At 38.0% G+C, this 12,800-nt stretch overlaps 1 protein-coding gene and 1 long non-coding RNA gene across 2 annotated transcripts; one reads left to right on the top strand and one right to left on the bottom strand.

Annotated features, from left to right (window-relative positions):
* Positions 1-164: 164 nt before the first annotated feature.
* Positions 165-10,276, top strand: LOC130047734 (uncharacterized). The gene is made up of 3 exons (XR_008796551.1): positions 165-624; positions 6,048-6,137; positions 10,109-10,276. It is a non-coding gene; the product is annotated as an uncharacterized LOC130047734 (long non-coding RNA).
* LOC130047733 (E3 ubiquitin-protein ligase TRIM71-like) lies at positions 10,270-12,516 on the bottom strand. Its single transcript, XM_056143111.1, has 2 exons — positions 12,418-12,516; positions 10,270-12,293 (listed from the first exon to the last, which is right to left on the bottom strand). Exon 2 carries the CDS (start codon positions 12,261-12,263, stop codon positions 10,602-10,604), a length of 1,662 nt encoding a protein of 553 aa, XP_055999086.1. The 5' UTR covers positions 12,264-12,293; positions 12,418-12,516; the 3' UTR covers positions 10,270-10,601.
* Positions 12,517-12,800: the final 284 nt, after the last annotated feature.

Raw genomic sequence — 12,800 nt, forward strand, 5'->3', positions numbered from 1 at the left:
GTCTGTGTGTCTGTCTGTAGTGAGTAACCTGTTTAGATTTATTGATTGTATCTTACTTAATGTCTCGCACGAGAATTTTTCACTCGTATGGAGACGTCACCAAGACCGGTGAAGGGCTTCAAATTTAGGCCTATGCTCAGCGCTTACAGTCATTGAGCAGTGAGGGTTCTTTAGCGTGTCACACCTACTGTGACTCGGGACATCTGTTTTAAGGTCATCTCCGAGGACCTATGACATTCACACTTGATGCCGAGCATTTGATGATGGAACTGTCACTACCTATTAATAATTTTAACGACTTAGGTCTGTCACAGCCGGGATTTGAACCCCAGCCTCCCGCATGCGGGGTGAACGTCCAACCTCTCAGCAACCGTGAGGATATCAAGCTGCCTTCTTTTGACAAATTCATGAGGATTTTGATTTGCTCAAACTTTTTTTTACTAGTACCTGTCTGATTTCTGGTCATTCCAGCTCTCATTGTCACTTTGGTTTTTCAGCTCCCTGGGCCTCTTGAGATGGTGACACCCTGCAGTAGGAGCAGTTCCTATCGGTATCTCTTAAAAGCAGACAGAGGTTCTCATAGCATCTGATCCATTGCTGGGGACAAACTTTTGTATGGAGCTGGTAAAATTTCTATCTTTTTTTAAGCTTGTTTGAGCTATAAGCTCAAGTGGGCTTTTCTGATCACCCATTGTTTGTCGTACATCTGTTTGTCTGTCTGTCTGTAAACTTATTTTTAAATTCTCTGCAATCACAGAACCCAATTTCAACCAAACTTACTACCGTTAAAGGATTAGAAATCGTTTAAATGAAGGACCTTCAAAGATAATCAACAATTGAAAACAGATAACATTGGGTCATTTAAGAATCGTCTCCATAACTACGGAGCTAGAAATGACGAAACATCTATAAGTCATGTGAAACCTTACTCAGTGATTGGGATAAGCTTAAGGATATGCGGGACGATGATCACGTGATGGTTGCGAATTTATTATAAATTTAGAACTGGACGCAGCGTAGTTAAGCTTCCCGAGAAAAATCACAATGCTGTACAGACACACTATACGTCGTCATAAAAAAGTACGTCACGACGTTGTATCGCGGGGAAAATGTCATCATATTTTGTCGTAATTTGCCACCGCTGTAAAGTGTCATCTGTAAATCTGTTGATTGAATTCTTGTCAAATGATAATTTTCATTTTATTTCATAGTAATTGCAAGTCTCTTTTTCATATATATACAATGCATATATTATATATATGTATAGTATGCGCCACAATAATTTTGATATTATAGCCTACAAGTCACCGAAATCGCTCCTGCATCAGCATGCACATGCAATTTGCATCTCTAGGCATTTACAAAAAGAAAGTCAACCGTCTGTAAACAATGACTCAGTGCAAGTGTAAGATGATGATCGTTTGTTGATATTTACTATAGTAGTGTGAAACGTACAAACTATTCAGGTGCTTTTATAATCGATCCTTGTTTGCGAAAAATACCTCTCCCCCTTTATGACGACAATCGTTACTTTTGTTCAAATATTAACGTCCATACTAGGAATGTTTAATTTTTGCAAGCACTTTCATGTAAATATAAGTACGCTTTATCTCTGAAACTATTTCATATTCCAAATTATTTTTACTAACTTTACGAAACACTGCTGCTAAAATGGTAACTAATTTAAAAAATATGGCACACGTCGGAATTTATGCGAGAAGCAGACATGTGAAAAAGAAAAAAGTGCAAAGTCACAACATGTGCGATATATAAATACCTTGAAAAATAGCATGGAGATGATTGAGTCAAGCGACACTAGCTACCATGGCCGCGGAAATGCTGTTGATCTAGTAAAGGAAGTAGTAGCTCATATTGACGTTAACTAGACCTATCCCGTGGTTTGAAAGAAGACGTATTGTTTAGAGCTAGACAAGACGTTTTGTTCGAAGCCATGTTTAATATATACATGTATATTTTAAAAAAATAATTTTTAATTTGTTTTCATTAATTAACTCAATTTTTGTTCCATAATTATGAAAATTCTAAATATTTCAATAGGTTCCAAACAAATATAGTTTCTAACAATGTATTTCAAAACAGGCACGAAGAATTAGGCTGCCGCCCCCCCCCCCCCTTTTTTTTAATTTTGAAGTGCAAATAAATTGAGACTGTACCATCCCCCATTACTTTTAACAGTAGTTGTACATGAAAGAATATAAACTTGAAAGTTATTAATAAAAAAATATTTCGTCAAGCCTAACTCCAAGTGAACATATCAATGTATAACTTCAAGGACGCCTACCTCAAAATCAAGATTAGCTTCACCCCTTCATATTTCTACAGGAAGTTAGGTATATGAATGCAAGGTGAAGATAACGAACAGTGATCAATCTCACAACTCCTACAAGCAATACAAAATAGATAGTTGGGCAAACACGGACCCCTGGACACACCAGAGGTGGGATCAGGTGCCTAGGAGGAGTAAGCATCCCCTGTTGACCGGTCACACCCGCCGTGAGCCCCATATCCTGATCAGGTAAACTGAGTTATCCGCAGTCAAAATCAGTGTGCCAAGAACGGCTTAACAATCGGTATGAAACACGTCAGACAGCATTTGACCCAATGCGAGGTTGTATTGACGAACTAGATCGTTATAACGACCATAGAATTTGCGAAATGCTGACTTCAATCGAGACTGTTGAAATCCCTGTACCATCAACTTGTTTGTCAGTAGCTTACCTCGATTTAAAAACTGACTATACCCAGAACAAGCTCTTGCATATCGAATCAGTTGAGATATGTAAACACCATATGCAGGTGATAATGGAATATTGCTACATAAATGTGGGAAGTTGACGATGGAGAAGCTGAAATCATCCCGTTTGTCATACAGTTGAGTTGTTAGTTTGCCGTTAATGTCTACTTTCAATAAAATATCTAAGTATGAAGCAGAAGTGGACGACTCTGTGGTGTCCTTTATTTCCAGCTTTAATTGCAGTGTTTGCAAAAAAATTCATTGACAAGTTTTTGAGCAGTGCTTCATTTAGTATCTGGACTACCCTGTTTTGGGGTACCAATTTCCACCCCAAATCCTTAAATTTTCTCTATTTCTTATTATATGGTTATGTTTAAGCATTTTATTATTATATATTTTATATTTTACATATATTCTAAAAATTATTGTAAAAGATATAGATAAAAATTCCATCAAATTATTTTTTTTGAATTGAAAATGGGAATAATCTTGTAAAATTCACAATTTTCGAAAAGGGGGGTAATTCAAAGCTTATTATCTCCCTTGTATACCTAGAAAGTGGCCATGAAATTTATACACATTGTACAGGACATCCTGGCTTCATGAAAAAAAGATAAAATATTCATTGACGAGTTATTTTTCGCCACATCGTCCCGCATGTCCTTAATGTGACAATGGCGCGTTACCAGCTAGTGTCAATGTGACATTTCTAAAATGAATGCGCCATATTGAAATTTTTATGAGACATTTTAAAATGACAAGTCTGAGAGTCCAGTAAATTATAATCTAAACACTACTGACATACTGTAATGCCATAGGTAACTTTATCTGAGACGAACACGAACTCACAATTTCCAATGGTTTCCATTCTGCACCAGATGCAAAATATGAGACCATCATTGTATTCAAGCCAGGGGCAGTTCTTCTGCCAAACACGCTGACCATTTTCTTTGTTGCTTTGATTCCTCATACTTCTTAGCACCAACTTTCTCTTCTGTAAGAACTGGTTGTTTCACCGATTTTCAACCAGAAATCACGATCTTAATCGCCGCCGGAAATATGTGCTGGCCCGCCGGGCATGCGCGTATATAATTTTTGGTAGCCCAATCCCGATTTTACTAGCCACGGTCATCGGGCTACCGCTTAATTTCAAAGACTGGCGCAGTGTTTCAATATTCTATGTGCCATTTTTTTTTAATTTAATGCGACTATGGTGCAGGGGGCATCCTTATCCCAATCACTGAGCCTTACGGACATATTGTAAATTGTTTGAAGTCTTGTTCCAGGGGATAGGATTAGGGTCACCGGTGCTTAGGAAAGACAAACACAACAGGCCAATGACCCCATTTATAGTAAATCGGAGGGGACATTCTGAAATTTATTGGCCTGAAATAATGTAAATTGAGGCCATTTTTTTTCTTACAGAAATTTGTCCATTGTCCGTCATCTTTGTTTTAGGGGTCATCATAAACTTTTCACATGTTCATCTTCTTCTCCAGAACCAGTGGGACAATTTCAACCAAGCTTGACACAAAGCATCCTTGGGTAAATGGAATTCAAGTTTGTTCAAATGAAGGACCACATTCTTCTCCAAGGGGAGATAATAGCAAAATAGTGAAACTACATTAACATCTTTAAAGAATCTTCTTCTCCAGAACCACTGGGCCAATTTCAACCAAACCTGACACAAGGGGATTCATGTTTGTTCAAATGAAGGGTCATGCCCTTTTCCAAGTGGGGTTTAATAGTGAAATAGTGAAAATACATCGACGACTTTTGAAAATCTTCTTCTCCAGAAACAATTGGCCAATTTCATCCAATTATGACACAAAACATACTTGCAGGGGTAAAGGGGATTCAAGATTGTTCAAATGAAAGATAATCACAAAAATGCAGAAATAGGGTGGTGTTGTTTAAAAATGCTCTTGGCAGGAACCACTGGACCAGAAGAACTTAGATTTACATTAAAGTTTCTTGACATAGAACAAATTTAAGTTTGTTAAAACCAGGATCCCCGGGGATTCATTAGGGCCACAATAGGAGATCAAACTTTTACATTCAAATGTACAGGGAAAATCTTTGAAAATCTTCTCAAGAACCACTATGCCAGAAAAAAATACTAATTTACATGAAAGCCTCCTGACATAGTGCAGATTCAAGTTTGTTAAAATTATGGCGTCCGAGTGTAGGATAGGGCCATATTAGGGGATCACAGTTTTATAGATAAATATATACATGTATAGGGAAAATCTTTTAAAAATCATCTTCCGAAAAATCACTGAGCCAAAAAAGTTTGAATTTACCAGAAAGCTTCCTGACATAGTGCGAATTCAAGGTTTTTTAAAATCATGCCCCCAGGAGAAGGGTGGATTGATTGATTGTATATTGTTTAACGTCCTTCTCGAGGATATTTCACGAGTTCATATGGAAACGACTGGAGAAAGGTGGAGTCACAATAAGGAATCAAAGTTTTGTATACAAATATAAAGGGAACATCTTTAAAAATCTTCTTCTCAATAACCATTGGGCCAAAGAAATTTACATTTACCCGAAAGCTTCCTGACATAGTGCAGATTCAAGTTTATAAGATTCATGGACCCTGGAGGTAGGATGGGGCCACAATAGGGATCAAAGTTTTACATGTAAACATGTGGGGAAATCCTTATATCCTTAGGATAGGAGAACTATTTTCTGAACTTTATGTTGAGACATGATGGGTTGGAGAACTATTTTCTGAACTTTACGTTGGGTGGTGAGGGGGTGAGAACTGATTTCTGAACTTTACTTGGATGGTGAGGGGGTGAGAACTGATTTCTGAAATTTACTTTGGGTGGTGAGGGGGTGAGAACTGATTTCTGAAATTTACGTTGGGTGGTGAGGGGGTGAGAACTGATTTCTGAAATTTATGTTGGGAGGTGAGGGGGTGGGGTGGAGAACTATTTACTGAACTTTACGTCGGGGGATGAGGGGGTGGAGAAATATTTTTTGAACTTTATGTTGGGAGGTGAGGGGGTGGAAAACTATTTTCTGAAATTCATATTGGGAGGTGAGGGATGGAGAACTATTTTCTGAACTTGACGTCGAGACGTGATGGGTTGGAGAACTGTTTTCAGAACTTTATGTAGTGAGTTGACAGGGATGAGAACTATTTTCTGAACTTTACGTTGAGACAAGAGGGGATGACAGGGTTACATGGTTTTTTTGTAGACGTTCTTGTTCTAATAGCATAATATAATGGTGGGAAGAAATAATTTTGGTTACCTAATGCTTAATGTTGAAATCAATTTTACAGGGTAGCAGTTACTTGAGATGTCCGGCTGATTGATGAGGACTCTAACATTTTGTAGGACTTGGATAGCTCTATTGCTGTAAAAATTGTCAGGTTTGTTAATGAAATTATGTAAATTGTTTTATAACTCATTCAGACAATGGCTGGGACAAATAGTGTTAACCCTTTTTAGCTCATATGAGTTGAAAGCTAAAGTGAGCTATTCTGATCATATTTTGTCCAGCATCAGTCTTTTAGTCTCTTCATAACTTTTAACATTTTTGACTTCTTCTCAAGCACCACACAGCTAATATCACTCACCTGATTTTCTTCCGCTTTTTAGCGAAATTCCGCTCTTTACATTTGTGCGATCCGTTAATAAATTTGTATTCCACTTTTTAAAAATAGATATACATGACTATTTTTATCCGGTGAATCTATTTTAGATCCTTTCATACTATCTTTCATCATTGGACGTAACACGCAATTTCATTGGTTCTTGGAAGCTAGTAGTTTATGTTTAACCTGTCGTTGGTAGTTTCACTGAGAATGTTGATCACGGTAAAAATCCGTAATGGATGCCAAACTTCTACGACCTGTGTTGGAGAATATTTCGCAAATTTGACCTATCTCTTACAATTCAATAGTGATGAGCAGCAAGGTTCAAATTTCCCCTGAAGTTTTGAAATATAAGTCAAACTTCAAGGTCAAGATTTCAAAGACAATAGTGTAAAATGAAAGGTTCTGTCAGAAGGAATCTAAAGGCCGTACTTTAAATAGTTCAGGAGATACTGTCTAAGGTTGGGTTTCTTTAAAACAAATCAGACGGTAAGGTTTAGGTCACAAGGTTGAAATCTCTGGTAATATCAGGAAGGTCTTTTTACATAGAAAGTCGATGTATGAAATATGAGAGCCATATGACTCACAATTCAAAAGTTAGTAGCAATGTTAAAGTAGGGGGCAGATATACAGGACAGGACAATATGCCCCCCCCCCTCCCCAGCTATAGTCGCAGGGGTATAAAACACTTGAATCCACACACCTGCTACACCTGAAAATGATTTGTTGAAGTGAATTACCTGCACTATCTAAACGTGTTTGCATATTAACATGATTAATGATGACCCTGCTGTTTTTGAGATTAAAAAGAATTTCAAAAACATTTCCTTAAAAACTTGTGTCCATTATTGTGGTTCACCCCCCCCCCCCCCCCTGAGGACCACATTTGTGATATGATTAATTATGACCTTCTCGTTCTTTTGAAGAAGAAATTTCCTTTATATCTCCATGTAAAACTTTGACCCCTGATTAGGCCCTACACAAACCCAAGGAGGCTATGGTTTTAACAAACTTGTATCTATACTATATCAGAAAACATTTACCTCAATCTCATTTTTTCTTGCCCAGTGGTTTTTGAGAGATATTTAGCTCACCTGAGCTGAAAGCTCAAGTGAGCTTTTCTGATCGCTTTTTGTCTGTAGTCTGTCTGTCTGTCTGTCCATCTGTCTGTTAAACATTTACATTTTCAACTTCTTCTCCAAAACCACTGGGCCAATTTCAACCAAACATGGCCAAAAGCATCCTTGGGTGAAGGGCTTTCAAGTTTGTTCAAATGAAGGGCCATATCCCTTTCAAAGGGGAGATAATCACAAAATCGCAAAAATAGGGTGGGGTCATTTAAAAATCTTCTTCTCAAGAACCACTGAGCCAGAAAAGCTGATTTTTACATGAAAACTTTCTGACATATTGCAGATTCAAGTTTGTTCAAATCATGGCCCCCGGTGGTAGGAGGGGGCCACAAGGGGGATCAAAGTTTTACATATAAAATATATAGGAAAAATCTTTAAAAATCTTCTTCTCAAGAACCACTAAGCCAGAAAAGCTGATTTTTACATGAAAACTTACTGACATAGTGCAGATTCAAGTTTGTTCAAATCATGGCCCCTAGGGATAAGATGGGGCCCCAAGGGGGGATCAAAGTTTTACGCACAAATATATAGGGAAAAACTTTAAAAATTTTCTTCTCAAGAACCACTAAACCAGAAAAGCTGATGTTTACATGAAAGCTTCCTGACATAATGCAGATTCAAGTTTGTTCAAATCATGGGCTCCGGGGGGGTTGGATGGGGCCACAATAGGGGATCAAAGTTTTACAAACAAATATATAGGAAAAATCTTCTTCTCAAGAACCACTGAGCCAGAAAAGCTGATTTTTACATGAAAACTTTCTGACATAGTGCAGATTCAAGTTTGTTCAAATCATGGCTCCCAGGGGGTAGGATGGGGCCACAAGTGGGGGAGGGGGGTCAAAGTTTTACATACAAATATAGGAAAAAGCTTTTAAAATCTTCTTCTCAAGAACCATTGAGCCAAAGAAGTTGACATTTACATGAAAGCTTTCTGACATAGTGTAGATTCAAGTTTGCAAAGGGTAGTTTGGGCCATAATAGGGACTAAGGTTTTACATGCAAATATATATGGAAAGTCTTCAGATATGGGCCAAGGTGACCAGGTGAGCGATGTGGCTCATGGGCCTCTTGTTAAATGACCCACCAATTTTTGCCTTTTCTTGATTATTTTCCCTTTGACTCTTCATTTGAACAAACGGTACTGCCACTGTGGTCTAGAGATTAAATCGCACGCCCCGCATGCTGAAGGCCGGTGTTCGAATCCTGGCCACAACAGATCTAAGTCGTTAGAACAGGTAGTGACAGTTCCATTGTCAAACGCTCGACATCAGGTGTGAATGTCACGAGTCCTCGGAGATGACCTTAAAAATGGATGTACCATGTCACAGTACATTATAGGTGTGGCATGCTAAAGAACGCTCACTGCTCAATGGCCTTAAAGGGACTGATTCACGATTTTACCCAAAATTTTGTTTTTCACTTTTAATGATCAAAATCTACTGTCTAATGTGTTTGAAAGATTTCACTGAAAATTAAGGTGATACATCATCACAGAAGCTCATTTTAGAGAGTTTATTATTTGTTTTGTAAACAAAGATTTGCGGTATGCTATTGTTTACGAAATTTTCAAAAGAAATGGATATCTATCTAAGTATTATTATATCTTTCACATTTCAAGCATTTTTGGGGTGAAATGTGTCATCTAAAAGTTAAAATGTGTGACTATGCAGAATTAAGATGCATTATATTACAAAATCAATATTTCACTTGTTTGTTTGTTTACATAAAAAGACTCGAGTCTTTGTTTACATAACACATATTTAAGGCTAAAATATTACTTTTATTCTTGCATTCAGAAGGTCAAAATTTTGGCTGTCAACATTAAATGAGCTATATTTCTAATGTTTAACATCAAAAATGAAAAATATTTTTATCAAAAATCGTGAACCAGTCCCTTTAAGTGCCGAATATAGGTCTAAATTTAAATTTTAAACAAGATTCTATCAATCATTTGAACAAACATGAATTCCCTTTACCTAAGGATGAATGGTAGCAGTTTTGATTGGAATTGGCCAAGTGGTTGTGGAGAAGAAGATGATAATGTAAAAAGTCAATAACAACAGATAAATTTCAATTGGAAAAGTTCAATTTGTATTGGTTATATTGGCCTGGATAGTTCAGTGTTCAGAGCACCTGCCTATTACATATGTAATACAGGGGTCTCGGGTTTGATTCCCAGTCCAGTCAAACCATTGATATCAGTCTGGATATTTCAGTGGTTAGAGCAACTGACTAGTAATACAGGGGTCTCGGGTTTGATTCCCGGTCCAGTCAAACCATTGATATCAGTCTGGATAGTTCAGTGTTCAGAGCACCTGACTATTACATATGTACAGGGGTCTAGGGTTCGATTCCTAGTCGAGTAAAAACCACTGATATCAATCTGGATAGCTCAGTGGTTAGAGCACCTGACTAATACAGGGGTCTGAGGTCCAATCCCTGGTCTTATCATATCGTGGGAACGAAGGGCCTTGGATTCGATCCCCATTGTGACACCAGTTCAGCCATATCTTCTTTTCCTTCCCATTACATTGACATCTATGTAAACATGGAAATATATCACAGACTATCCTTGACAATTCAGTTTGATATGATTACACTTTGTTTATTTTGTAGGACGGTGGAGATTTAGATAAGTGGTGTGATGTTATTGATGGTAAACAGAAGACGGTGACCTTGAATCTGAAGATCTGTGATGAAGACCGGATGTTTGGGGTCACTCTCTGTTACAGTACTACAAATCTAAGTAAGTACTCAGTAATAATGTAAGACTGAACTCTGTATCATGTTTATCTAATATATACATTGTAAAATCAAACACATCTTGAATTAATTCACAAACAAAATAATGTTCTGTTAAACTCACAAACACAAGTACATGTTACACATCACAAACAGAGGACTGTAATTAACACGGGGCTGTAATTAACACGGGGATGTAATTAACACAGGACTGTAATGTACACAGGGCTGTAATTAACAAGCTGATGTAATTAACAAGTAGAAGGAATTAACACAGTGCTGTAAGTTACTCTGTGATTAGACATGTAATTAACACTGTGTTGGTAGATGTAATTAACACTGTAGAGCTGTGTAATTAACACTGTGTTTATAGATATTGGATTTTCTTCACTTTAGCAGTGTAAAACTCAGCCACAAAGAGGTTGTCTCTGATGTCCACACATAAACTGCGAGGAGCGCGTAAATCACAGTGAATGTAACGGAGGAACTGTCCGTCCTGATCTAGGATGTGGATACGGTCATTGTGACCGTCTGCTGTCAGGATGTGACTCTGGCTGTCTGTAGTGATGCCGCGTGGTTTAAATGATTGCTTGGTATTAGAGGGATGACCAGTGTATCTAAATCGGAGTTTTCCTGACTGATTGACCACCACTACTGCACTAGCTGTATAGTCAGCCACACAGATATCCAGGTTCTTGTTCTCACTGAGGTATTTAATGTCACTATAAGGACCAGATGAGTAGAGAGGACGACCCTGATCATCAAACTGAATGCTTTGTTTCTCTGTGGAGCCGGAGTAACGCACGACTTTGGATTGTTCTCTATCACTGTACATGATAACCAGGAGATCGTTACCCACGGTACAGCAGACAGAGAGAGGTCTCCACCCCTGTAGTGTGATCACGGTCTGTATCTGTTTATTCTTAATTAAGTTCACGGTGTTATTACTAGTGTCAGTATAAACAAGATCTCCGTCCCGTGTCACTGCTATGTCTGTTGGTTTGTTCCCTGACTTGGTTTGTATTGATGTCAGTAGTTTACTCTGGAGGTTGAGTAGCTTCATGGTTTTGTTTATCCCGCGTGTCCAGACTTGATCTTCACTCAGACAGCTAACACTGTATAGAAAGTTATACCCAGTGTCTATGGTGGCGGTGACGCGCGGCTCATCAAGCAGTGGTTTGACTGGAGGAGACGATACAGCTTCTGCTGACTTCATTGTGTCGCCATGTTCTGTGTTAATGGATAATGGCGACAGAGAACCAAACATTTCATTGAGCTGATCTTTGTTTATTTTCTGAGGAGAGAAACTCGGTAATGTAACTCGGACTTTAGGCGGTAATGTTCTAAATTGGGAATTCCTAGATTTGTAACTAGAGGTTAAGGAGACGTCATTTGATTTTAGGATTGATTTCAAGTCGGACATGATCTGTTTGAGTTCCGCCATTTTCTGTGTGATTTCTTCTGTATTTTTATTTAGTGCGTCCAGATGTTTAGTTTTCATCTCCGCAATGGCGGATTTCTGTCGGTTGACAATGGCGGTGATTTCTCGGTGTAGGATTTCTCCTTGTTCATCGGCATCTGTCGTCAGTTTCCCGTATTTCGTTTCTAACTCGGCTTTCTCGGTTTCGACATTAGACGCCATTTCTTTATATCGCGGGTAAATTCTTGTCTCGAGTTCTTCTAGATCTTTTTGTAAACTTTCTGTTTTAGCGCTGAATTTTTCCAGAATATCTGATACATCGTGACCTTTGTGTTTTCCAAATAAGGCGCAGGTAGAACAGACAGGAACTCCACATTTTTCACAGTAAATTTCACAGTGTTTATCGACGTGGTCTGGACATTTGTGGTAGTTAGTAGACTTTCTGTGTAAAAACGGCATGACATTGTGTCTTTTAGACGAGTCTGAGAGATGCTTTACTGCACAGTTAACACAGAGATTTATATTACAAAGTTCACAGTGACTCTGTAGGGGGAGAGTTTCACAGAGGTCACACAGTAGGACTTCCTGAGCACTGCGCCGGGGATGCATTTCTGATGGCGGGATCACACGAGAACTTTACTGTTGATTAAATAAAACCGGAATTTCATTTCAAGATGTTGACAGATTAAAACAATTAACGAAATAGAATTATAGTATGATATAAAACACAGCAGTCATTACTATAATAATTATTTAGTCTCACCTTAAAATCCAACATGGCCTCCCTGTTCTTTCGACCTTCCGTCTAGTCCTGAGAATTAAATACTTGTGCGGCGTGTCAGCCTGTACACACTATCTACGTGTTATCGCTTGAGTAAATATATAGTTTTAAAGTTTGCTTTGACCTAGTTTATGTTGGGTAGTTTTGCTAACATTTACGTTACATGTAAACATTTCCTTTCATTAAAAAAAATTGGAATCTGCAAGCAATGTATAGATATAACTTATTTGATTATATCCCTTTTTATATTGAATTCGGCCTTTTGTACAAATATAATCAAATCTATAGTTAAAAAACGATTAACAATATCCATTGCAGGGGGGGATTTCATGCAGTAGACCTCCGTTTTTGTTACTTAATACATA

Source organism: Ostrea edulis, chromosome 7 (genome assembly GCF_947568905.1).
Source record: "Ostrea edulis chromosome 7, xbOstEdul1.1, whole genome shotgun sequence".
Lineage (NCBI taxonomy): Eukaryota > Metazoa > Mollusca > Bivalvia > Ostreida > Ostreidae > Ostrea > Ostrea edulis.

Excerpts from the sequence above, each read along its gene's own strand:
- LOC130047733 (XM_056143111.1), bottom strand. The coding sequence starts at position 12,263 with ATGCATCCCCGGCGCAGTGCTCAGGAAGTCCTACTGTGTGACCTCTGT.